The 25,805-nt window shown below is 56.9% G+C and overlaps 1 protein-coding gene across 1 annotated transcript; it reads left to right on the top strand.

Annotated features, from left to right (window-relative positions):
- ADAP2 (ArfGAP with dual PH domains 2) lies at positions 1–24,144 on the top strand. The gene is made up of 11 exons (XM_062174803.1): positions 1–176; positions 866–996; positions 2,491–2,582; positions 6,498–6,577; positions 8,291–8,403; positions 10,939–11,085; positions 14,392–14,475; positions 17,681–17,743; positions 19,554–19,631; positions 20,188–20,416; positions 22,867–24,144. Exons 1-11 carry the CDS (start codon positions 83–85, stop codon positions 22,899–22,901), a joined length of 1,146 nt encoding a protein of 381 aa, XP_062030787.1. The 5' UTR covers positions 1–82; the 3' UTR covers positions 22,902–24,144.
- The last annotated feature ends 1,661 nt before the right edge of the window (positions 24,145–25,805 follow it).

Genomic DNA, 25,805 nt, shown 5'->3' with positions numbered 1-25,805 from the left:
ACTGGGTGCGTCTCCACCTGCCGTGCGGAGCGCGCGGGCCTGGGGACGGCCGGGCTGCGCCCCGCTGACCGCCGGGCGGGTCATGGGCGACCGCGAGCGCAACAAGAAGCGGCTGCTGGAGTTGCTGCGGGCGGCGGGCACCGGCAACGCGCACTGTGCGGACTGCGGGGCGGCAGGTAAGCACCCCTCCGCCCCGGCCCGGCCAGCTCGTGCACCGGCGCCCGCTGGACGGGGTCGCGACCCTCACGCCGCCCTCGACTCAGACTCCCGCCTAACCCGGCAGTGAACGTTCCCCGGGCCCCGACGGTCCTCCCGGCGTCCGACACGCCGCCCAGCTGGACTCGGACCCCTGACTCCCCACTCCCGGCCGGCCTCGGACCTGTCCCCGGCCTGGTACCGCCGACCCCCTCCAGCCCTCCCGGGACCCAGCACCCGGCACCCAGTACCCGGCACCAGCCACTTCCCGCGCCCTCGGGCGCAGACGTCCCACGAGCCGCGGGAGCCCAGGCCGTCCTGTGTCCCCTGCCCCGGCTCGGGCACCCCCAGCTCCCCAATTCACTCGCCCGACCCCGACACCCCAACCCAGACCTGCCCGCTCTCAGTCCCCAGCGGCGCGCGGTTCCCCAGACTGTCACTTAGCACTCCCCTCCACCTCTAACCCTCAAACCCTGCACCCCCCCTAGGGTCTTCCCCCACGGGCCTAGGCTGACTCGAGGGTCCCCGCTAGTAACCGAATGGGCCCAAGGCGGAGAGATGAAGAGAGAAGGGGTTCCTAGTTGGCCCCGCCCCCGGAGTCCTAACTGTCCCCGGGCCCAGCCCCCGCTCCCCAGCCCTGCGCACGCTCAGCTGCCCTCTTGCCCTGTAGATCCCGACTGGGCCTCTTACAACCTGGGGATCTTCATCTGCCTCTACTGCTCCGGCGTCCACCGCAACTTCCCGGACATCAGCAGAGTTAAATCCGTGAGACTTGACTTCTGGGACGACAGCATCGTGGAGGTAGAAAGGCGCACGTGGAGCGCCCCAGGCCCTGGAGCTGGGGGAGAGGCCGTGGGCGGCAGGGCTCTACACGGGAGGAAGCTGAGCACGGGACCAGGGCAATGGCCAGAGGAAGAAATAGCCTGTTAGGTGGCGGCTTAGCCAGAGGCTGGATCGCTTACTTACAAGCTGGGAGGCCCAGGGCTGGCTACTTCATCCTGCTGGTGGACTCTCTTCCCACATCTGTATTATGGGATCACCACCACTCTTTCGCATGGCTGCTCTAAGATTAAATGTAGAATCAAAGTAAGTAGCCTGTTAGTAGTTGCTGTTATCCTTAGTGGAAGTCCTGGACTTGGCCAAAGAAAGCCTCCTGGTTGGTAGTCTCCAGCCAGGAAGAGGATCCCTTGGATCTCCTGAGCCCTGGGGAGGGAACACTCGCCACCCCCCCACCCCAGCCTGGCTGGTGGTCCTGTCTCAGGCAGAAACCCTTCTGTGAGCAGGCAGCCCTGAGCCGCTGGTTGGCTGGGGGTTTCAAGGACTTTGTGAGAAGCAGGCTGACAGTTGCCAGGTTCCATGCTAGACACCATGGGGCTGGAGGACTGCCTGGCTTGCTCAGCACGCAGCTCCTGCCAGCCTACCCTGTGCTGGGAACTGGGAGAGCACAGTGGACATGACAAGGTCCCTGCCCCCCCCCCCCCCCGAGCCCACACAACACCGCCGTGCAGGAGACAGGAAAGCAGCACAGTGGCACAGAGCTGGAGGGCTTCTGCTCGTGCCTTGTCACACCCGTGTCATAGTATCTCCTCCCTTTTACAGGTGCGATCCCAGGGGTCACTCAGCAAGTGCATGACAGAGCCCTGTAGCATCGGGGTAGGGGTGAGGAGGAGAGCAGAGTTCCTTGGCTCCAGGGATGTGGAGCCAAACCTGGCCTTTCTTCCCACTCCTGCTGTCCCACTGCCGCCTGGGCTACTCTAGGCACATCAGCCACTGCATCTCTGAGGTGCCAGAGGGTCTCACTGATCACACTGCACCCACATCTTGTGTCCTCTGGCTACATCGGTGTCCTGCAGACTTTCAGGGTGGCTAGGGGTCCTGGCCACATGTGCAGGGAATGGGAGAAGACTGTGAGCTTTGAAGCCAGCTCGGGCTGGGTTCGAATCCCAGCTTTCCACTGACGAGCTGTGTTGCCTTGGGCGACACCTGTCCTCTCTGATTCCTCCTCTGAACTGAAGATGGTACTCTGGAGATGTGTGGGAGGTGAGAACTGGGCACGTCTCTGAGAGCCGTGAAGGGCGGTGCCTGTAGGAGGCACAGCTGTTCTAGCGCATCACTGTTCCAGGCTAGACTCGCTGCTGTGGTCAGTGACCAAAGCCTGGTGGGATGTCTCTTTCCTGGAGGTGGCTTCCTCTGACCTAGCCAGGGAGGCAGGCCAGTGACCTTCTGGGAGGCCATGGTTTCATTTCATGTTTTTTCAAGTTCTAATATTACCCCCGAGTTGCTGCTGTCTTGCAGTTTATGACCCACAACGGAAACCTCCGTGTGAAGGCCAAGTTCGAAGCCAGAGTCCCAGCTTTCTACTACGTCCCCCAGGCCAACGACTGCCTGTGAGTGGGTGACTCCTGAGGCACCGGGGGAGGGGGCTTCTGGTCTCAAGTCCCCTCCACCAAGCCCCTCTTTCTTCACTGGTCTCTTCTGCGAGCCTGGCCAGCAGGTACATCCAGGAGAGCGTGTGGCCCCATTAAGGAGCACACGCAGGAGATCTGGCTTAAGCTGCTTTTGCTTGTGTCTCTTCCTTTCTCTGGGCCTCAGTTTCTACAACTGTGAACTGGGGGTTTTCTCTGTGATCTACCCCCTCGGCCTCCAACATCCTTACAGCTTACAGATGGTGGCTTACTTGACAGGGCGGGGGTGGGGGGATGCTGGTGTTTTAGTAGTGCAAGTGTGTTTCAGCTGCTTCCTGTTGCATGTTAAGTCTAGGTCTGTCCCATCTAAGGAGGTCCCTCAAGCCACCCAACGCTGTGCCTGGGCTGCAGATCCCTAAATAGTAACCATGACAGCAACAGTGGCTGCGAATACCTCTAGAGCTTTACCCGTGCCCCAGGCTCTGCGCTGAGGGTGGCATGCGTTCGTGTGTTCCATTCTCTCATGAGCTGTAAGCGCTGCTCTTGTCCTCATGAAATCCACGAAAGACCCGAGCTCACAGGAGGAGAACTGGGTCTAGTTCTTCTGACTTCAGGGGTGGGTGATGGTCTCTCAGCAATGGGGAGGGGGTTTCCCAGAATGGGGGGCTCTTACGCCACAGGAGTGCTCAGGTCCCCTGGAGTTAAGGGGTCACTGTGACACAGGTGTTTTTGGATCCCGAACCTCTGTGGGACTGAGCGCCAAGTCCTGACCCTTCTTCCGGGGACTCAGCCTCACCACCAGGGCTGCTAGAGAAAAGCCTGTGTCATCAGGGAGAAGGTGCCTCTTCCAGGGGTGGGGACCCTTTGTTCTGCCAAGGGCCACATGGATATATTTTTTTTTTTTTGACAGGCAGAGTGGACAGTGAGAGAGAGACAGAGAGAAAGGTCTTCCTTTTTGCCATTGGTTCACCCTCCAATGGCCGCCGTGGTAGGCGCGCTGCGGCTGGCGCACCGCGCTGATCCGATGGCAGGAGCCAGGTGCTTCTCCTGGTCTCCCATGGGGTGCAGGGCCCAAGGACTTGGGCCATCCTCCACTGCACTCCCTGGCCACAGCAGAGAGCTGGCCTGGAAGAGGGGCAACCGGGACAGGATCGGTGCCCCGACCGGGACTAGAACCCGGTGTGCCGGCGCCGCAAGGCGGAGGATTAGCCTAGTGAGCCGCGGCGCCGGCCCACATGGATATTTTTTAAAAAATTTTTTGACAGGCAGAGTGGACAGTGAGAGAGAGAGAAAGGTCTTCCTTTTTCCATTGGTTCACCCTCCAATGGCCGCTGTGGCCGGCGCACTGCAGTCGGTGTACCACGCTGATCCGAAGCCAGGAGCCAGGTGCTTCTTCCTGGTCTCCCATGCGGGTGCGGGGCCCAAGGACTTGGGCCATCCTCCACTGCCTTCCCGGGTCACAGCAGAGAGCTGGCCTGGAAGAGGGGCAACCGGGACAGAATCTGGCGCCCCGACTGGGACTAGAACCTGGGGTGCCGGCGCCGCAAGGTGGAGGATTAGCCTATTGAGCCACAGTGCCGGCCCACATGGATATATATATATTTTTTTTTTGACAGGCAGAGTGGACAGTGAGAGAGAGAGAGACAGAGAGAAAGGTCTTCCTTTTTGCCGTTGGTTCACCCTCCAATGGCCGCCGCGGTTGGTGCGCTGCGGCCGGCGCACCGCGCTGATCTGATGGCAGGAGCCAGGTGCTTATCCTGGTCTCCCATGGGGTGCAGGACCCAAGCACTTGGGCCATCCTCCACTGCACTCCCTAGCCACAGCAGAGAGCTGGCCTGGAAGAGGGGCAACCGGGACAGGATCGGTGCCCTGACCGGGACTAGAACCCGGTGTGCTGGCGCCGCAAGGCGGAGGATTAGCCTAGTGAGCCACGGCGCCAGCCTCCACATGGATATTTTTAACATCATTTCTGGACCATACAAAATTATCAACTTAAAAGTTAGCCTGGTGCGGATCTATTGAATTTTGAGTCCTGCCTGTGGTTGTTTTGGCAGAGTCAAACTGAATGATTCCACAAGCTTTGAACAGCTCATCAGGCACATTCCCCATCCCCGCTGGGCCCCTGTGGCTGCCTGGGGGCAGGAGCAAACAGCAAGGTGCATTGCAGCTGCCTAGCCCCGGCAGGGTGCTTTTGGGCAGTGTATGGACTGCACAACTGTACTTGGTGGTCCTGCGATTCCTCAGCACTTAGCCAACCAGTGTGGGTGGGCAGGGGAAGCCTCACCACTGCCTGGCTGTGAGAGGGCGACCTTTCTGGTTCTCCACATCCCAGTCTCAGGTGGGCACTGATGCCCAAGTCGTAGTGTGGGGGTAGGGATGAAAAGAGATAATTTATGGAAAACCTCCGCCATGCCACCCGACCCATTTCTCAGCATCCGTTTCAGAATGTGGCCTGGTTATCAGCCCAGCCCAGGGGTGCGCTGGGCTCACCTGGACGGGGCTCCCCATCTTGCCTTCCTGCTGCCACTTGGCCCTTTGCCCCAGGTGCTTGCTAAGTGCCCACTATCTGTGAGGCCTTCTGCCCGCTCTGCACACACATTACTGGGCACGACTCCAGCAGCAACCCTGCACTTTAACCCTCTGAGCTCAGTGCTGCTGGCCACTTCCCCCAAACCCAAGCTCCTCTATGTCCCCTCCCTCCAAGGCTGCTGGGCCTTGGTCCCCACTCCTTCTCCCCTGCTCTGACCCTGTGGCCCTGCGGTCAGCCGGGGACTCTCCTCACTGTCCTGGGGGTGAGGGCTGTTCATAGGAAGGACTCTGCATTGCAAGGGACAGAAACCCAATTTAATAGGGGCTCAAGGGCAGATCACAGGAGGGACACCACAGGTGGGGCAGCACTGAGCTAGGGGTGCAGACATGGCCAAGTCTGTCACACTCTCTCTGGCTGTGACCCTGCGTCTTCTCTCAGCCGGGTGTCAGCAAGGTCACCCCAGGAGCCAGCCTCCCCTCCCAGCAAGAGGCTTCCAGCCACTCTCCTTCAGCTCTGATGCTTTTAATGCGCATGGCCCAGGGTAGCTCCGCGTCTGACCGATCCCCAGCTCTAGGTCCTTTTTGCGGCCAGGGGATGAGGTCCTGTGCACCTTGGAACACTTACTGGGAAAGGTGAGAGGGAGCCAGGCAGTTGTAGTCAGGCCGCTGTTGGCGGCTTGGTTTCTGTGCGGTCGTTGGGGCTGGCAGTGTCTGCCTGGGAAGGCATTAAACACTTCCCCTTCTGTACCGGGGAACCTCTCGGCCACCCTGTAGGGCAGGTGGGTATAATAATATTGGCGTATTCCCCAAGCTCAGAGGGGTTAAGTACCGTGGTCTTTGTCACACAGTGGATAATTGATAGAATGGGAACAGGTCCCCGAGACCACAGCCCCGCCCAGGCCAGCGTGCCGAGAGACCACGGGCAGGCCACCTGACTTCCGCTCGTGGCCCTACAGTGGGAGGGGCAGTGTGGAGATGCAGGAGAGCCAGCGTTCATTGACCCGGGGGGAGAGTTGAGGCAGGGGAGCAGGAGTCCAGTGATTTTCCCATAGCCCTGTGAGAGAAATAGTTGCCTGCACACCCAAGATGTCTGGCAGTGTCTGAGGACATCTTTGGGAGTCACATCCTAGGAGGGGTGCACAGAGGCCAGGGTCGCTGGCTATCTGGAGGGTAGAGGCCAGGGACACTCCTGGACACTCCACGAAGTGCTGGACAGTCCCCACAAAGAATCTTCCGGCGTCCAATGGTCAGAGCACGGGGGCAGCCTGAGCAGGCAGCGGTGCCCCCACCCTCAGCTGCAGGCCTCGGCAAGTTCCTGCGGGAAGTGAATGCGTCAGACACGGCTGACCGAGCGTTCTCTCCTTCTAGGGTCTTGAAGGAGCAATGGATTCGAGCAAAATATGAGAGACAGGAATTTATGGCCGATGGGAAAATCGTCTCCCCACCAGGTAAAGTTATTCTCATCACCCTCTGAGCTCTGTGTTCTAACAAGCTCTAGAAACACAGTGGCTGGGGGCTGGGAGCAGCGTCCGTCCGACGGATGCCTGCTGCCCTCACGCTGGCCGCTGAGACAGACTGCGGAATCCTCTGCCTCTAAAACAGCAACACGTGAGGGGCGGGGCGGGGCGGGGCTCGGTCCTGGCTGAGTGTGCAGAGTCCTCATAGGAATTGCAGGAAGACACCTCCGCCAGGCAGACCAGCTGGAGGCAGGCACCCCCTCTCTTGGCTCCGGCAGCTCCTGGGGCAGCGCCAGGCATGGTGAGGACTGTGGGCCGGATCTCAGCCTCCCTTTCTGCCATCGTGCAAGGGGCAGCGGTGTCCATGGCGCTGGATCTGGGGTGGTTTTCACCCTGCTGCCCTGAGTCGAAGCTGACACTGACCCACAGGGCAAAGTGTGCGGAAGCTCACCGAGAGCCCGGGAGGCAGCCGGTGCTCATTCTCCTGGATCCCAGGGGTGCCAAGTCCTCCCGCAGTCAGCAGGTGCCTGGAGATCACACGTTGGTGCCCAGGTTTCATTAGCCTGATGTCAGTGGGAAGCTGGGCAGGACCATGTAAATCCAGGCCTCCTGGGGGACTGATCCACTTTCTCAAACCTTAGCCCTCTTTTTTTTTTTTTTTTTAAATATAGACTTAGTGAGTTTGTTTTGTTTTGTTTGTTTTTCTAAATATTTATTTATTTATTTGAAAGTCAGAGTTACACAGAGAGAGGAGAGGCAGAGAGAGAGAGAGAGAGAGAGAGAGAGGTCTTCCATCTGATGGTTCACTCTCCAGATGGCCGCAACGGTTAGAGCTGCACCGATCCAAAGCCAGGAGCCAGGAGCCTCTTCCTGGTCTCCCACGTGGGTGCAGGGGCCCAAGGAGTTGGGCCATCTTCTACTGCTTTCCCAGGCCACAGCAGAGAGCTGGACAGAAAGTGGAGCAGCCGGGTCTCAAACCGGCGCCCATATGAGATGCCGGCACTTCAGGCCAGGGCTTTAACCCACTGCGCCACAGCACCGGCCCCACCTTAGCCCTCTTTGGGTTAGTTATGGCTTCTTTTGAAATATTTTTGATCTATTTATTTTCATTTTGTTTGATCAGCAGAGGGATGAGAGAGAGGGAGGGATAGCGAGAGAGGAAGAGAGACAGGATCATCCGTCCTCTAGTTCACTCCCAGATGCCTGCAACAGCTGGGGCTGGATCAGGCCAAACCCAAGAGCCCAGGACTTAATCCAGGTCTCCCGCTGGGTGGCAGAGGCCCAGGTACTTAAGGCATCATCTGCTGTCTCCCTGTTGCACACGGGCAAGAAGCTGGGGTGGAAGCAGAGGAGCTGGGACCCCAAGCAGGCACTCCTCTCTGGGATGTGGGTGTCCCGAGAGCGGCATCTTAACTGCTGTGCCGAATGCCTGCTCCTGACCACGTCTTCTGATGACAGACGCGAATCCTAACACTGACCCACTGACGCCCACAGAGCTCTTCCTGGCAGACAGCCTGATCCTATGGAGAGCCAGGGAAGAAAGGATTTGCACAGGGGGAGGTCTGACAGAAATGACCAGATGCTGCAAAACTGGCCCCGGGGGACCCCCCGGGTCCTGCAGCTGGCGGAAGGCCAGCCACACCTGTGAGCTGCCTGTGTGTGTTCAGGTGTTGCATGTTCACCTTTCTCCTCCTTGGTGTTAAGGCAACCGGGAAGGCATCCTGTGGAAGCGAGGGCGGGACAACGCACAGTTCCTGAGAAGGAGGTTTGTCCTTCTGGCAAGAGAAGGCGTTCTGAAGTACTACACTAAGGAGGAGGTGAGAGGCGAGAGCCGAGCGTCCCGCCACGGGGCAGGGGGCGCACCCCACCAAGGTCAATGCTGTAATCCCAGATACCGTGTCCTGAGGCTAATCGCAGCCACTGAGAAGTGAGCACACGCTGTTACTTTTCCTTGTTCATACAGTCAGTCCAATCCAGGGGGAAACACAGTCTCCCACGTGGGTGACAAGGATTCAAATACTTTAGCCATCATCTGTTGCCTCCCAGGTGCATTGGCAGGAAGCTGGGACAGAAGCAGAGTAACCAGTACTCACATCAGGCACTCAGATACGGGACTTAAACCAGTGTGCCAGATGCCCGTCCTGGAACAGAATTTTTTTTTTTTTTTTTTTGACAGGCAGAGTGGACAGTGAGAGAGAGACAGAGAGAAAGGTCTTCTTTTTGCCGTTGGTTCACCCTCCAATGGCCGCCACGGTAGGTGCGCTGCGGCCGGCGCACCGCGCTGTTCCGATGGCAGGAGCCAGGTGCTTCTCCTGGTCTCCCATGGGGTGCAGGGCCCAAGGACTTTGGCCATCCTCCACTGCACTCCCTGGCCACAGCAGAGAGCTGGCCTGGAAGAGGGGCAACCGGGACAGGATCGGTGCCCCGACCGGGACTAGAACCCGGTGTGCTGGCGCCGCAAGGCGGAGGATTAGCCTGTTGAGCCACGGCGCCGGCCTGGAACAGAATTTTTAATTTTATTTCATTGTAATCTGAGTAGCCTCATGTTGTTCATGGCCACCCCAGGTCTGGAGCATCGGTATCTTCTCATGTCTGCCATCCCCTTCTTGACGTTGTTACTGCTTCTTCAGAGCCCCAAAGACAGCAGGAGCACTGGAGGGAGTTCCCTGAGGCCCCTACCTGTTTATGTTCGGTTGGTTGTTTTGTTTGGCTTCCACGGAGGATTTGCTCCAGGAAACGTTGTGTTGCTGAACCATCAGAGAAGTCCAAACCTAAGTCAAGGCCTTTCCAAACCCCCTCCAGCTCTGACAGGCCAGCGGCCTGGGCAGGGCTCAGGGATGATGGAGGCCAGGAAGTCGGGTGGAAGGTCTGTGCATTGTAATGCTACAGCAGGAACATTTAGACAACCTACAGAGTTGGGGGCAGGTGTTTGGTACAGCAGTTAAAATGCTGCATGGGTGCCCACATCCCATACTGCGATGCTTGGGTTCAAGTCTCAGCTCTGCTCTTGATTCCAGCTTCCTGCTAATGTGCACCTTGGGAGGCAGCAGGTGATGGGCCAAATACTTGGATCACTGCCACCCATATGGGAGACCTGGATGGAGTTCCAGGCTCCTGGCTTCATCCTAGCCCAGCTCCCAGTGGGCATCTGGGGAGTGAACCATTGAATGGGAGATTTCTATTTCTCTGTCTCTATCTCTCTTTTTCTCTGTGTATTTCTGCTTTTCAAATAAAATAAATAAATAAATAAATAAAAATAAGGCCCTTGGGGCCAGCATTGTGGCATTGTGAGTAAAGCTGCTGCCTGCAACACTGGCATCCCATATGAGTGCTGGTTCCAGTCCTGATTGTTCCACTTCTGACCCAGGTTCCTGGGAAAAGCAGTAGGAGATGTCCCAAGTGCTTGGGCCCCTGCCACCCAGTGGGAGATCTGGAAGAATCTCCTGGCTCCTGGCATTACGGCCATCTGGGGAGTGAACCATTAGATGGAAGATCTCTCTCTCTCTTTTTGTCTCTCCCTCTCTCTGTGTAACTCTTTCAAATAAATAAATAAACATTTATTTATTTACTTATTTATTTAAATTTATTTATTTATTTGAAATTCAGAATTATAGAGAGAGGGAGAGACAGAGAGAGCTGTCTTCCACCTGCTGGTTCACTCCCCAAATGGCTCCAATGACAAGGGCTGGGCCAGGTGGAAGCCAGGAGCCAGGAGCTTCTTCCAGGTCTCCTTCATGGGTGCAAGGGCCCAAGCACTTGGGCTGTCCTCTGCTGCTTTCCCAGGTGCATTAGCAGGGAGCTGGATTGGAAGTAGAGCAGCTGGGACTCGAACTGGCACACATATGGGATGCTGGCACTGCAGGCGGCAGTTTTAGCTGTCAGACCACAGTGCTAACCTTAAATAAATCTTTTTTTAAAGATTTTTATTTATTTATTTGACAGGTAGAATTACAGACAGAGAGAGACAGAGAGAAAGGTCTTCCCTCCGTTCACACCCCAAATGGCTGCAACGGCCGGAGCTATGCTGATCTGAAGCCAGGAGCCAGGTGCCTCCTCCTGGTCTCCCATGCGGGTGCAGGGACCCAAGCACCCAGACCATCCTCCACTGCCTTCCCAGGCCACAGCAGAGAGCTGGACTGGAAGAGGAGCAACCAGGATTAGAACCTGGCACCCATATGGGATGCCGGTGCCGCAGGCGGGAGGATTAACCTAGTGCGCCACGCCACTGGCCCCAAATAAATCTTTTTAAAAATAAAAATAGCAAAGTTAGAATGAGGTTGTTTGGGCCAAGGCCGTGGTGAGGGTGACAGGAAGCCGCTGACTGCACAGAGTGTCCTCTTTCTCTGTTTCAGGGTAAAAGCCCCAAGGCTGTCATCAGCATCAAGGACTTGAATGCCACCTTCCAGACAGAGAAGATAGGGCATCCTCACGGACTGCAGATCACCTACAGGAAAGAGGGCCACACCAGGAACCTGTTTGTGTATCACGAGAGTGGGAAGGTGAGGTGTCGGGAGCTGCCGCCACCTGCAGTGCAGTACCCCAGGGCCCTGCCAGCCCAGCTCACACCGCCCTTGCTAACCGGGTGATGCGCTCAGCACCTCCTGGGGACTGGCTGCGGCTGTCTGCCCTCACCTATTGTCACCTCCCAGCCTGAGGCAGGAGTGAGGAAAGCAGAGTGAGAAGAGGAGAGGAGTCTGGGGTGCCATGGACACGCCTGGGCAGTGCACAGCCCCCATGGGAGTTGTTTTGCAGAAGGGACAATGCCCAGGGACGACCAAGCCAGGTGGGGCCACAGATTCTGACTGTGGGAGAAAGAGTCAGGCTAGGGTCTCGCTTCTCGGCCTGCCATCCTGGACCCACCGTGCTGGCGTCACTGGGAGCTTGTTAGCAGCAGCGGCTCTGGCCCACCCCAGACCTACTGGGTAGAAGCTGCATGTGAGCAGCAGGGCGAGTGATGCAGATGCGTGCAAATTTCGAGAAGCATTAATGGCCCAGGAAGCCAGGCAAGCCAGAGCCCACACAGGCTCAGGTACCTGGTGGTGGTGGGGTGGGGGGTACAGAGATGCTAAGTGGGGTGGCGTGGGGGCTGACATTTCATGAGCATCTGTGAACTCTGTTCCTGAGACGTGGACACTGAGCCCTGCGTGTGGGACAACCCCTGGCAGCAGGAGGCAGAAACCCCATGCTGGAGCAGCGACCACGTGTCGCCCTTCCTGCAGGCTTCATGCTTCCTCCATGGTCTGGTCTGGAGAGCCGGGCTTTGGAGTCAGAGATGGGAGCTCTGGCTCTGGTGCTCTCAACAAGTCCCCTCCCTCCTGCATGTCTGTGGATTCCAACACCCACCTCTCAGAAGGGCTTGGAGTGGCTGTGAACCACAAACTTCAGTTGCTGTAGGTGTTCTGAGCTCCTGACTGTAGCAGGTGGAAAGGGCAAAGCCTTGTAGCCACCTTCACACCTCATCCTCTCTTCCCACAAGCCCTTGCTGAGCCCTGCAGGGTACAAAGCACCGGGCCAGGGGCTAGGGCACCGGGGAGTGAGTGGGGTGGAGCTGTGGGCCTCAAGGAACCCACAGTCTAGTGATGAGGAAGGGAGCCAGGTACTCACAGGGCTGTGTGATGGCGTGGGGTCATGCTGGGGATGCACAGATGTGCATCCCGATGGGGGAGGGGCGGGGGCTCGCAAGCCTCTCTGGAGGAAGGGGTTTCTGTTTCAGAATGTGCTGAAAAGAGGTGTGGCTGGGCTCCTGCGAGGTTAGAGTCAGGAACTTAGAGAGAGAGGAGGATAAGTAGGGAAAGAGCAAGTGCACGCTTTCTCTACAACAGGTCCATGGTTTCTGTAACTCCAGGAGTCTTTGTTTCTGTAAACTAAAGGACTCTGACCATGATTGGCAGGGAATCCAGTGTGAGTGAACTTCTCCACTCCCTCTCATCATTCCATCAGAATCTTCCAACTTGTGCGGTCTGGGAGACACGGAAGGGGTCCCTGGTAGCCAAACCAGCAGGACACCAGCGGCTACCCTTCCACACCACTCATGGCCATGAGGACTCTGCCCTCAGGCCACCTGGCTCCCTCCCTTTCTCCCAGCTGTGGTGCATCTGACAATGTGAGGCTGCTCATTCTATTTCACTTTGTGCCCAGTCTCTCTGTCAGGGGGCATAAATGGGGATTATAATCCTTGCCTGCAGGAGCTAGATGGTGATTTGAAAGTGAAGTGGACAGATGCCGGTGCTGTGGCTGGGCCACATCGAAGCCAGCTTCTTCTGGGTCTCCCACATGGGTGCAGGGACGCAAGCACTTGGGCCATCTTCCACTGCTTCCCAGGCACATCAGCAGGGAGCTGGATTGGAAGTGGAGCAGCTGGGACTCGAACCAGTGCCCATATGGGATGCTGGCATTGCAGGAGGCAGCTTAACCCACTACGGCATGCCACAATGCTGGCCCCTCTGCTTCTTTTTTTAAAAGATGTATTTATTTATTTGAAAGGCAGAGTTACAAAGAGAGGGAGCAACAGAGAAAGATCTCTTGGGCAGACAGAGTGACTTTCCAATCCCAACTCTGGCTTGGCAGGCTCAGAGGAGTCTAAGGGGCATCGTGGCATGGCGGGTCAAGCCGCTGCTCAGGACACCTGCATCCCACATGAGGAAGGCAGTGGTTCTCCAGGCATGCATCCTCCCAGAGTGACAGCAGAATGCGCCAAGCCAGCTGTGGCCCCAGTCCGCGCCCTCGCCCCGGAGAGGCCAGGCCTGGACAGCTGAGGATGTCTTTCCTAGCTCCTTCCTTCTCAGTGTATCAACTGAGCAGCAGTGTCCTGGCACCTGGGAGTGTGTTAGGGAATGCATGCTCCTGAGCCCCGCCCCAGGCCTATTTGATCTGAATCTGCATTAAAAAAAAAAAAATTGTAGTGGCTTAACAGGTTAAGCACTGCCTGCAATGCCAGCATCCCCTATGGGCTCTGGCTGTTCCATTTCCAATCCAGCTCCCTGCTGGATGTTCAATTGATTTATCTGAAAGGCAGAAAGAGAAACAGAGAGCTCCCTTCTGCTGACTCATTCCCCAAATGCCCACAACAGCCAGGACTGGGTCAGGCCACAGCTAGAAGTCTAGAATGCGGGTGGCAAGGACACCAGCACTTGATCCCGGAGTGCACATTGGCAGGAAGCTGCCATCGGAAGCAGAGCCGGGACTCGAACCTAGGCACTCTGATAGGAAATGTGAGTATCCCAAGCCGCGTCTTACCCACTGACCAAACGCTTATCCTTGCATCTGCATCTTACAAGAACTCCAAGTGAGTCTTGCACACATTGGAAAGTGAAAGGACGGGCATTTGGCCTAGCCGTTAAGACTAAGGCTGGCAGCATCCCACACTGGCGTGCCTGAGTTCAAGTCCAGCCCCACTTCTGATTCCAACTTCCTTCTGATGCACACCTTGGGAAGCAGCAGTGACGGTCTAGGCTGTTGGGTCCCTGTCACCCACATGGGAGACCTGGATTGAGTTCTAGTTCAAGGCTTTGGCCTAGCTCAGCAGATGAGAGCGCTCTCTCTGCCTCTCAAATAAACAAGCCAACAACGTGAAAAACACTGTCCCGGGCCATTGTATAGCTCCCTGCAGCTCCCTTCCCCCAGCCTGGGGGGTGCACCCTGCACCTGCTGCCTACCTGCTCAGTTTGGACGAGGCAGCCCTGATGGCATCCTCCCCAGGTGCCCCTGAGTAGGACATGTGTGCAGGTGCCCCAACCCTGAGGCTGCCAGCTGCTGCCACCACGCCCTTCTGGCTGCCCACACGGTCTCTGCGTTTCTCTCGGCAGGAGATAGTGGACTGGTTCAATGCCCTCCGTGCAGCCCGGCTGCAGTACCTGCAAACGGCCTTTCCTGAGCTCCCAGAGTCGGAGGTAAGCAGGACACGGACCCAGCTTCTGAGCGTCCCCTCCGCCACCCCATCCTCAACTGTCTGCTGAACCTACAGACACTCCGAGGTCAGGCCAGGGCTGTGTGCAGGCAGGACCCTGAGACCTGAGGGCTGGGCGCCTCAGAGGGAGGCAGGGGGCTCATGGCCCCACCTGGCAAGGCGGTCTCCAAAAAGCAGGCCTGTTTCTCCCCTTCAGGACGCATGGCCACTCTGTAGCGACGGAAGGACTCAGGGTGGCGGCATCTCTTTCTGACCCCTTCTGCCGCTGAAAAGTGCAAACGATCCCTAACAGCCCCTCACCGTGTGCTTGTGGCCTGGTCGCCCCATTACAGTAGCAGAGGCAGTCACTCCTCCTACTGAAAAGTCCCACAAGAAGTGAATCACCCAGGGGCTCGTCCCTGCCTAGCTTCTCCCCTCCCCCTGTGGAGTTCTGCTCTCAGGAAGGGCCTGAGATCTTCCCCACTGTCATTGTCACAGGAGCAGCTCAGCCTTCCGTGGCCAAAGTCATGGTGGGCCTGAGAACTCCCATCTGCCTCCCCCAGGAATGGAGGGGAAGGCCCACAAGGTGTGGGGCAGAGGGTGCTGCCTTGAGCCAGGAGACCTGGGTCCTGAAGGAAGCTCTGTTGCTAACTTGCTGTGTGACCCTCCAGGTCGCGGAACCTCTCTGAGAAGTGCAGTTTCTGTGTTGGTCAGATGGCAGCTGGCCAGACATCTCCACAGTTCCTTCCAGCTGAGAGACTGTGGTCTGTTCTCTGTTTTTCAGTTCCTCTCTAAGAAAACTTTGTAAGTGATAGGCATGGACAGACCATACTCATCCTGGGATTTTCTTTTCTTTTCTTTTTTTCTTTCTTTTTTTTTTTTTTTTTTTTTTTTTTTTTTTTTTTTTTAGATTTATTTATTTGAGAGGTAGAGTTACAGACAGTGAGAGGGAGAGACAGAGAGAAAAGTTTTCCTTCCATTGGTTCACTCCCCAGATGACTGCAACGGCTAGAGCTGTGCCAGGAGCCAGGAGCTTCTTCCTGGTCTCCCTTGCAGGTGCAGGGGCCCAAACACTTGGGCCATCTTCTACTGCTTTCCCAGGCCATAGCAGAGAGCTGGATCGGAAGTGGAGCAGCCGGGACTAGAACCGGTACCCAAATGGGATGCCAGCACCGCACTGCAGGCATAAGATCAACCTACTGCGCCACGGCGCTGGCCCCACCTGGGATTTTCTTGTTTCCAACCTTTTGACCCTCCTGGAGAGCCTAAATGCTCCTTAATTCCAGGGTCTGTAGGGAGCTGAGTGTCTGGGATGCAGCGCTGAGACAGCACCTCTCTGGGTACAGTCCCAGCATGGCCTGGTTGTGGGTGTGCTGAATCAGCGGCCAGAACTGGTTACGGCCATGGCATTAGGACTGCTGACTGCTGACCGCTGACTGCTGACCAGAGAGGAAGGGCAAAGGGCAGAGGCTCAGCCTTACTTCATCTGCTCAAGCTTCCCATCTTGGCTGGCCGGTGTGGCCAGCAGTGACCCAGAGTCCCCTTGCCTTCCCAAGCCATTGTCACTCCCCCTTGCCCATCCCCAGCCTCCTCCCAGCCTGCACCTGTGCATGGCGGGAGGTTTGGGGCAGTGATCCAGGCTGGTGTAAACTTAAGGATCCAGATGCCCCAAACCTCGGGAGTCCAGTGGGGCAGTGGCCCTGTGATCAGAAATGCGTGTCACCTCAGGGCACCCGCCTGTCTCTAGGTGGAGGACACCCACAGCATGGCTATTGTGAGAGGGGAGGAAGCCGGGACCCAAGCACTTCCCTCCTGCTGCCCGGGGTTTCCACACTGGCAGTGCTGGCAGTTAGGGACTTGGCTTTCTCCCAGTGCAGGAATGAAAGCCTACTGCAGATAAGAGAGGGCAGTGGCATAGTTTACATTTTAAGCTTTTTAATGAAATGAAAATTAATCACTTAATTTTAAATTTCCTTATTTGGGGGGGGGGGAGTGAGAGAGAGCAAGAGAGCGAGAGCTCCCATCCTCCTCTGGTTCACCCTCAGAATGCCCACAATGGCCAGGGCTGGGCCAGGCTGGAGTCAGGAGTCAGGAGCAGGTCTTCTACATGAGTGGCAGGGACCCAAGTACTTGAACCATCACTTGCTGCCTCCCAGGGTGTGCATTGACAAGAAGCTGGAATAGAGAGCAAGGCCAAGACGTGAACCCAAGCACTCCCACAAGGGATGCGAGTGTCCCAACCGATGCCTTTACTCCTCGGCCAAATGCTCACCTTGGGGTTTTCATGTTTGGCTCCTATGGTTCCCCCTTTCAGGCTCCCCACTGTGGTTCCCCAGCCCCTGCCCTGGGCCCCAGAGCTCTGGGGCAGCATCCCCCTTCCTGGAAGCCTGCCTTGTAGTCTGAAGTTCTGGGCTTGTCAGGTTGGCCCCTGGAACACAGGAGACAAGTATCCCTGCACGCCTCTGTGTGCACAGGACGCCGGCTGGAGGTGGATCCGCCAGAGCCCACGATCCAGTCTCCTCCACACCGGGGAACCAGGCGCAGAGAGACAGAGGGCTCACCAGGGTGGCACAGCTGGCAGAGGCCTCCAGACGCCTCGTCTAGGGCTTGCTCTGCCCATCCTGCCACCACCTCCTGGAGGTCTTGGGCCAGGATCCCCAGCAATGATCTGCTCAGGGCCAGGAGGCTCTGGCCTGCTCGCACGTTAGCGTCACAGTGCAGCAGTGCTGGGGCCACGGCTCAGTGTGAATCCCAGCTCCCCAGGCCTCCAGCTGTGGGACTTGGAGAGAATTCCTGAGCACATGTCTGCGCCCTGGTTTCATCAGGGGAGCAGCGAGGCTGGTGAGACCCACCCTCCTTGGAGGCTGAGAACTGTGTCTCACCGGGCCCTCCAAATAAGCCCCCTGACTCCACGAGCGGCGGGCGGCTCAGCCCCTTGCCTGAGCTCTTCCCCTGGAATCTGTCACCGAGCTTCAGCTGTGTCCAGCACGCTCTGAGCATGGCGCAGGTGCTGTGGACTGGCTTTATTGAATTATGAAGATTACATCCAGGGCACATTCTAAATATAACCCCGTGGCCCCCGCCACCGCACATCCTTCCCCATTCCCGACTTCCCCTTTGATGGGGAGCCAAGCTCAGTAGGGAACCTCCAGCTCCCCCCACCCCTCGGGGGATATGTAGGGGGCCAGCTTCTGTCTCTCTCCCCCCAGCTCCTGCCCCACCTCACGAGGAATTACCTCAAACAAGGCTTCATGGAGAAGACGGGTCCAAAGGTAGGTCCCTGTGGGGACTCACCGAGCCCTGTCCAGGGAGGCAGCAGGTGCCGGACTGGGGGTGGGGAGTGGGGTGGGGGTAGAGAATGGGTGAATGGGGGGAAGGCAAGTAAAGTGAGGCCCGTGCGTCCCTGGGCTGAAGGCCCAAGTGTCAAAGGAGATGTCAGCTGGTCTGTGGCCCAGCGTGGGCGTGGGCATGGTGTGGCCTCTCCCTCTCATGGCAGCCCCCTCTTAGCCTCATCACCTTCGGCTTCTTTCAACTCCCCTCAAGCGCCCCCTGCCTGTGAAAGCAGGGCGGGGGCTTCCCAGGCCCCTGTGTGACAGGGCTTAACAGACACACTTGTGCACCAAGGCTCATGCACGGGTGGGGCCCCACAGGCATGCCCCTCCCCCAGTGTGCACCCCAGTGCCTGCTCCCCACCTCGTATCCCCAGAGGATGGCAAGGCCTGGCTGCTTTGGGGAGGACCATCCAGAGAGGGGAGCCTGAGTGAAGGTGGAGGCCAGGGCCAGCAGGTGGTCGTGAGGGAGGGGAGGGGAGCAGGAGGAAGAGAAGGGGAGGAGTAGAAGTGAAATCGGACAGGACCCCCTAAAATTTACACTAAATGTGGCCCCTTAAAGTTCCCTAGAAATGCTATCCAGGGTGCCACATGTACTACCAGAATTTGGGGTGCCTTATGATTTCAACACGGGCTTATTACGAAATCCCCGATATTAATAAGCCCGAGAGGGTTCTTGCCTAATATTTAGAGAAGAATTCTAAATATCGGCACAGATAAACAAGGTGGCATGGTACGTTTTAAGCTTTTATTTAGTGAGAAAGATGCATAGGAGAGTGAGAGCTTTATTTAGGGGAGAGAGGTGAATGGGAGTTCATACCAAGCACCAGGAACCAGCCACCTGGATGAGCATCTAGGCCAGGAAGCCTAGAGCACATGGCCCGAAGGCCATACGCCCTGGAGGCGCAGGGCTACAGCAAGCCCTGTCCTGGCAAGAGGCCAGGGAAGAAGAGCGCAGGCCTGAGCACACTGTGCCCCAGGCTTTTAACCCACTCCAAAGGGGAGTGGTTAATTAACCTGATTGGCTGGTGGGCACCCCGGTGTGGCCAGGTAGGGGAACGAGGCCACTCAGGGGCATGGCAAAGGCATCAGGTAGGGGCATGAGGCCACACAGGGGTGTGGTGAAGGCGTGGTCTTCCAGTTCACAAATTTAACAATTTTAACCTGTATGCCTGCCTACTTCAGAAGGAGCTCCCTAAAAACTGAGCCCCACATGGCAGCATTCTGGGGCTTGCTTTTGGAAAGATTTAGCCTGGTTGCAGGATGCTTGTTAAGAGGACAGTGAGCGGTGCAGGGGGCCCGGCAGGCAGAGTGAGCAGTCAGAGGTTTAGGCCCCTCCCTCCCGCGGCCCAGCCCTCCTGTGTTCCTCGCCCCAGGGCTCTGCTGACTTCCTGTAGGATCTGGCCCAGGCCAGCACTCATAGCCTCCCTGAGCAGCTGCCACTTCTGATTTCCCAGCTTCCTCTTCTTGAGGCTCCCTTGTCCACAGCCTGAGAAAGAGGGAAGCGCCTGGCTTAACCCAAGCAGCACCTAGGGGCAGCAGGGAGAAGCTGGCGGGGGCTGGGGTGGAAGGTGGGAGGTTTGGGGAGGGGGTCTGAGGGACCCCAGGGGGAAGCGTTAGAGTACCTGACTTCCAGGGTGCTTGCCCATGGAGGCCTGAGGCTGCGTGGCTTTCTCTGGGCTGGCCTCTGACCTCTGACCTCAGGAAGTGCTTGGGGCCCGCCATCCCTGGTAAGGGGCTTCCTCTTTTGCAGCACAGAGAACCTTTCAAGAAAAGGTGGTTCGCCCTGGATCCCCAGGAGCGGAGGCTGCTCTATTACAAAAACCCACTGGTAAGCGCTGCTGTGGTCCCTCCCCAGGGGACCCCCCCACCCAGGGCTGTGGGGGGGGAGGGCGACATCTCCTGGGCCTGAGGCCTTTCCCTGCCCTCACCTTCAGGAAGTGCTTCACAAGAGTGCCCAGTGCCGCCCACTGAGGTCACATCCGGTGCCTGCCTCCTCCAGTCTCCAGGGGCCCACGGCATGGAGTGGCTGGGAGTGGGGGGAGCGTGGGGTCCTGGCACCGCCACGCCCCTGGCAGGGCTGCACCGTGGGCAGAGCACTAGGCTCTGTGTGCCTTAGTTTCCTGCTCTGAAAAATGGGCTGAGTAAGAACGCCCTTCTTGGAGGCGGTCCCAGGACAGTGTGCACTTAAGTTCCTAGCCTAGCTTCTCCACGAGGGAACAGAATGCACGCTGAGTGATGAAGTTCGGGGATTTCACCTTTCAAACTCCCACCTAGCAGACACCCACGCCCCTTCCCCAGATAGAGCCTGCGGGCCGTGAGGGCTGGGGGGTGGGTCCCCGCTGCCCCAGGGACGGCCTCTGAGGACGCCGGGCCCCGGATTGTAGGACGCCTTTGAGCAGGGCCAGGTCTTCCTCGGGAGCAAGGAGCACGGGTACGAAGTCTGTGAAGACCTGCCCAAGGGCGTCCGGGGGAACCGCTGGAAGGCCGGCCTCACCGTGGTCACCCCGGAGCGGAGATTCGTCCTCACCTGCCCCAGCGAGAAGGAGCAACGCGAGTGGCTGGAGAGTCTGCGGGAGGTCCTGGCCCGCCCCCTGACGCCCCTCCACCTCCTCGGTGAGCCTTGGGGCCTGCGGGTTAGCGGGGTTTGGCCCAGCAGTTGGGGTACCTGCCCCATCAGACGTTCATCCTGAGATCCACTCCTGGCTCCTGATCCCAGCTTCCCACCAGCGCAGGCCTGGGGGCAGCAGGTGATGCCTCAAATGGTTGAGTCTCTGCCACCCTCGTGGGAGACCTGCACGGGTTCCTCTCTCTCTTTCATCCTGCCTTTAAAAACAGTCGGGGAAGCCTGTATTGTGGCACAGCAGGGTAAGCCGTGGCCTGTAATGCCGGTATCCCACACAGACACCAGTTTGAGTCCTGCCTGTTCCACTTCCAATCCAGCTCCCTGCTAATGCGCCTGGAAACGCAGTGGAAGATGGTACAAATGCTTGGGCCCCTGCCACTTACTTGGGAGACCAGGATGAAACTCCTGGCTCCTGGCTGGGGCTGCGGCTCAGTAGGCTAATCCTCCGCCTTGCGGCGCTGGCACACCAGGTTCTAGTCCCGGTCGGGGTGCCGGATTCTGTCCCGGCTGCCCCTCTTCCAGGCCAGCTCTCTGCTATAGCCGGGGAGTGCAGTGGAGGATGGCCTAAGTGCTTGGGCCCTGTACCCCATAGGAGACCAGGATAAGCACCTGGCTCCTGCCATCGGATCAGTGCGGTGCGCTGGCCGCGGCAGCCATTGGAGGGTAAACCGACGGCAAAAGGAAGACCTATCTCTCTCTCTCACTCACTGTCCACTCTGCCTGTAAAAAAAAAAAAAAAAAGAAGGCGGCGCCGCAGCTCAGTAGGCTAATCCTCCGCCTTGCGGCACCGGCACACCGGGTTCTAGTTCCGGTCGGGGCACCCTGTCCCGGTTGCCCCTCTTCCAGGCCAGCTCTCTGCTGTGGCCCGGGAGTGCAGTGGAGGATGGCCCAAGTGCTTGGGCCCTGCACCCGCATGGGAGACCAGGAGAAGCACCTGGCTCCTGCCATCGGAACAGTGCGGTGCGCGGGCCGCAGCGCGCCTACTGCGGCGGCCATTGGAAGGTGAACCAATGGCAAAAAGGAAGACCTTTCTCTCTGTCTCCCTCTACTGTCCACTCTGCCTGTCAAAAAAAAAAAAAAGAAAAAAGAAAAAAAAAAAAAAAAGCCTGGCCCAGCACTGGCTATTGCGGCCATTTGAGGAGTGAACCAGCGGATGGAAGACCTCTCTCTGTCCTTCTCCTCCTCCTCTCTCCATCTTTTTTCCTCTCTCCCTCTGAGTCTCTATAACTCTGCCTTTCAAATAAATAAGTCTTTAAGAATTTTATTTAAAAAAAGAATCGGGGGCTGGAGCTTTTTTGGCTGAGGCCAGAAAGGGGCTGCCTCACAGCCGTGCCACAGGTGAGCCCGCACCACGCGCTGTCACCTCTTCCTGCCAAAGAGCACAGAGCGTGGGCGTTCCTGCCGCCGGAGTCCCGGTGTGCAGTAAGATGCTCCAGTGGGGCCCTTCTCAGGAAGCTTCTAGCAGGGGGGTTTGGCATCTCCACAGCAGTCCAGCGGCTGAGCAGTGTTCCACTCCCAACCCCTCTTTTCTCATGAGAAAAATGCTGCCTGTTATTAGGCAAGGCCACCCCTGCTGGGCAGCTCCTGGGGGTCTGAATTCCTCCCCACTGCCCAGGGCAGGCTATTTCTGGTGTCTTAGCCCTGTCCTCTCTTCTGCTCCTCCTCACCACAGGTCACCTGGGGGCTTCCCTGTGTGCCCCCAGGCCTGTGGAAAGAGAGGGGTGTGCCGAACTGCAGCAGGAAACTTCCCACCCAGGGCCTGACTTCAGGGGCACCACGGAGATGTTTTGTGCTTGGAAAAGTACAGACTGAGCAGGTGACACCGTGCGGTCCCCTGGGGGCTGGAGTCCACCCACTGTCCCAGAGCCAAAGCCACAGCGCCTCAAAAAGTTTCAGAAACTGCTAGCAAAGCATGTCACCTTTCTTGTCTTTTAACATTTTTATTTTTTTAAACTATTTATTGTATTTGAAAGGCAGAGAGAGAGATCTTCCATCTGCTGGTTCACTTCCCAAATGGCTGGAGCTGGGCCAGGTGGTCACCAGGATTCAGGAACTCCATCTGGATTTCCCATGTGGGTAGTAGGGGTCCAAGCACTTGGGCCATCTTCTGCTGCTTTCCCAGGCACATCAGCAGGGAGCTGGATCAGAAGTGGAGCAGCTGGGACTTCAGCCAGCGATTCAATATGGGATGCTGGCATCTTAACCCCCTGCACCACAACCCCAGCCCCTGGTGCTTTTCCTCCCTCTGTGGGCTTATGCATCTGAGTTTCTCTCTGTGTCTGTTTTTCTCTCCTCCTCTGCTGTCTGTCCTTACTTTTTTGGTCTGTTTTTCACTCTGGTGCCCTCTGTCACTGTCAGCCTGTCTCCTTGCTGTCTCTTCCCTCCAGCAGGCCTGCACCAGCATGGACACCTCCCTCAGCCCCCTTCTCTTCCCTTGTAGCTGCATCAACAGGAAGTGGCCATAGCAGCAGGTGATTGGTCCCTCAGGAGCTGGCTGCCCACTGAACACCTGGAGCTCCTGGTGGGAAGAAGTGTGCACTTTGGCCACCCAGAGGAAGTGCCTCACAGTCAGCAGCCTCCCCCACTGGCCAGCCTTGGGGACCTGGGGCTCTGGCACACAGATGAACACATGTGCCTCCCGCGCCCTGCGTATACCCAGGCTTGAAATGGCCACACGGGCCAGGACTTCCTCACACCACGTGATGCCTCATGCAGGTGGCATCTGGCCCACACTCAGAAAGTTTAGTCTGGACCTCACCAAGCAAATGCGCATTGGAGGCCTTGTGCTGAAAAACTGGCCTGGACTCGCTGAACCGTCAGTGTTGTGAAAGGGGAAGTAGTCTGGGAACTGCCTGAGGTTCAAGGAGACGAAGACTCAGCAACCAAGTCGACTCTTGATTGGACCATGGATCTGGCAAGGGCAGAACTGGAGGAATCAGAGTGTGGAAATATGAATGTATATTGGCTAACAGTGCTGTAAGATCGATAATTGTGTCCTGTTTTTGTAGAATGCTCTTGTTCTTAGGAGACATATGCTGAAGTATTTAGGGATCAAATGTCATGTCTACAACTGATTTCTTAAATGGCTCAGCAAGAAAATTAGTGTATGTGTACACATACTTATACAGAGTATATAAATATGTATGGGAGGGGTCAGTGCCGGGGGGCAGGGTTAGGCCACATAGGAGAGCTAGATCCAGTCCTGGCTGCTCCACTTCTGAGCCAGCTCTCTGCTAGTGTGTCTGGGAAAGCAGCGGAGGATGACGCAAGTGCTTGGGCCCCTGCACCCATGAGGGAGACCTGCACAAAGCTCCCGGCTCCTGGCTTCAGCCTCGCCCAGCTTCTGCCATTGTAACTACATTATGAGTGAACCAATGGCAGGAAGATCTCTCGCTAACTCTGCCTGTCAAATACATTTTTTTTTTTTGACAGGAAGAGTTAGACAGTGAGAGAGAGAGACAGAAAGAAAGGTCTTCCTTCCATTGGTTCACCCCCCAGATGGCCACCACGGCTGGCACGCTGCACCAATCCGAAGCCAGGAGCCAGGTGCTTCATGTGGGTGCAGGGCCCAAGCACTTGGGCCATCTTCCACTGCCTTCCCAGGCCACAGCAGAGAGCTGGCCTGGAAGAGGGGCAACTGGGACAGAACTGGCGCCCCAACTGGGATTAGAACCCGGGGTGCTACAGGTGGAAGGGTAGCCTAGTGAGCTGCAACACCGGCCATCAAATAAATAAATATTAAAAAAAAAAAAAAAGTGTGGGGCGTGTCCTTGTGCAAAATGTTTGCAACTGATGAATCCAGAGAGAGTACAGATGGGTATTTAGTATCCTATTCATGTAATTTTATGTCAATTTCAAGATTTTCAAACTAAAAAATTGGGGAACATTTTAAAACATTCATTTTTCACTCTTCAAAAGTAGTGAGTTTTCTGTACAAGTCAAAGCTGTTCCTTGAGAATTGCATCTTTATGCAAATGTTAGAAGGAATAAAAAGCAACAGCTACATCGATCAGCCCAGTGCCCCGGAAGGAAAGGAGCATGCTGATGGCACCTGCTCTCCACGGTGGAGACAGCCAGCTGGGGCCTGGCCCTGCCACTAACTTGACACCATTTGAAAAAACCACTCTACGTCTCTTTAAAATGAGGATGCTGCTCTCAGTCGTGAAATTCAGTGTAAGTAACAAGTGTTTCTGACCATGTTCCAGGTGCCAGGCTCGGTGCCAAGCAGGAAGTACAAGATGATGGGTGCTGGGATGGGCGCTGGACCCAGTGGTTAAGATGCCTGCCTTCCATGTTCAAGTGCTGGATGCCCAACTCCAGCTTCCTGCTCATGCAGACCCCAGGAGGCCGCACTGAGGGCCCAGAACTGGGTTCCTGTCCCTCATGTGAGAGATCTGGGTGGAATTCCTTGCTCCCAGCTTTAGCAATGGCCCTGTCCTGGCTGCTGCAGGCATTAGGGAGTAAGCTAGCACATGGGAGTGCTTGCTTGCTCGCTCTCTCTTTCTCAAATAGATAAATAAGCATCTTAAACGCCATAGTTCTTTTTTAAAGGTCACTTGTCCCTGCTGGGGGAGGCAGCCCTTCCACAGGGCTGTGCAGTGGGGTGAGTGTTGCCTGTGTGCTAACAGAGCTCACCTGCACCGAGGGAGACGGGGAGGCTCTCCTTCCTTCCCAGAAAGTCAAGGATATGTATTATGACCCTTAAAGCAACCACGGAACACAGAATGCAAAGAGGTGGCGCTAAGAAGCCAACAAGACGGCAGGCACCTGGCGTAGCAGTGAAGTCTGCCTGAGACATAGCATTTTCCACTGCAGCACCTGGGGTGAGGCCTCCTTTCTCCACTTCAGATCCAGCTTCCTGCTAGTGCCTCCCAGGAAGCAGTGGGTAATGGCTGAAGTTTTTGGGTCCTTGCCACCCATGTGGGAGACCCCACGTGGGAGTTGTGGGCTCCTTTTTTTTTTTTTTTTTTTTAAACAGGTAGAGTTCTAGACAGTGAGAGGGAGAGACAGAGAGAAAGGTCTTCCTTCCATTGGTTCACTCCCCAAATGGCTGCTACAGCCGGCGCTGCGCCAATCCGAAGCCAGGAGCCAGGAGCTTCCTCCTGGTCTCCCATGCGGGTGCAGGTGCCCAAGTACTTGGGCCATCCTCCACTGCCCTCCCATGCCACAGCTGAGAGCTGGACTGGAAGAGGAGCAACCGGGACCAGAACCTGGCACCCATTTGGGTGGAAGTTTAGCCAAGTGAGCCACGGTGCCGGCCCGTGGGCTCCTGACTTTAACATGACCCAGTCCTGGCTGTTGTAGGTGTTTGAGGAGTGAACCAGCAGATGGAAGATTTCTTTCTGTCTCTCTTCCTTTCAAATAAAATGAAAATAAATA

The sequence above is a fragment of the Lepus europaeus genome, chromosome 18, assembly GCF_033115175.1.
Source record: "Lepus europaeus isolate LE1 chromosome 18, mLepTim1.pri, whole genome shotgun sequence".
NCBI classification, from domain to species: domain Eukaryota; kingdom Metazoa; phylum Chordata; class Mammalia; order Lagomorpha; family Leporidae; genus Lepus; species Lepus europaeus.
Note: the sequence above shows the minus strand (reverse complement) of the source record. Positions and strands in the feature narration are given on the sequence as shown.

Excerpts from the sequence above, each read along its gene's own strand:
- ADAP2 (XM_062174803.1), top strand. The coding sequence starts at position 83 with ATGGGCGACCGCGAGCGCAACAAGAAGCGGCTGCTGGAGTTGCTGCGG. Across the intron at positions 11,086-14,391 it reads TGTATCACGAGAGTGGGAAG|GAGATAGTGGACTGGTTCAA; the intron begins GTGAGGTGTCGG and ends TTCTCTCGGCAG. Across the intron at positions 20,417-22,866 it reads GACGCCCCTCCACCTCCTCG|CTGCATCAACAGGAAGTGGC; the intron begins GTGAGCCTTGGG and ends CTTCCCTTGTAG.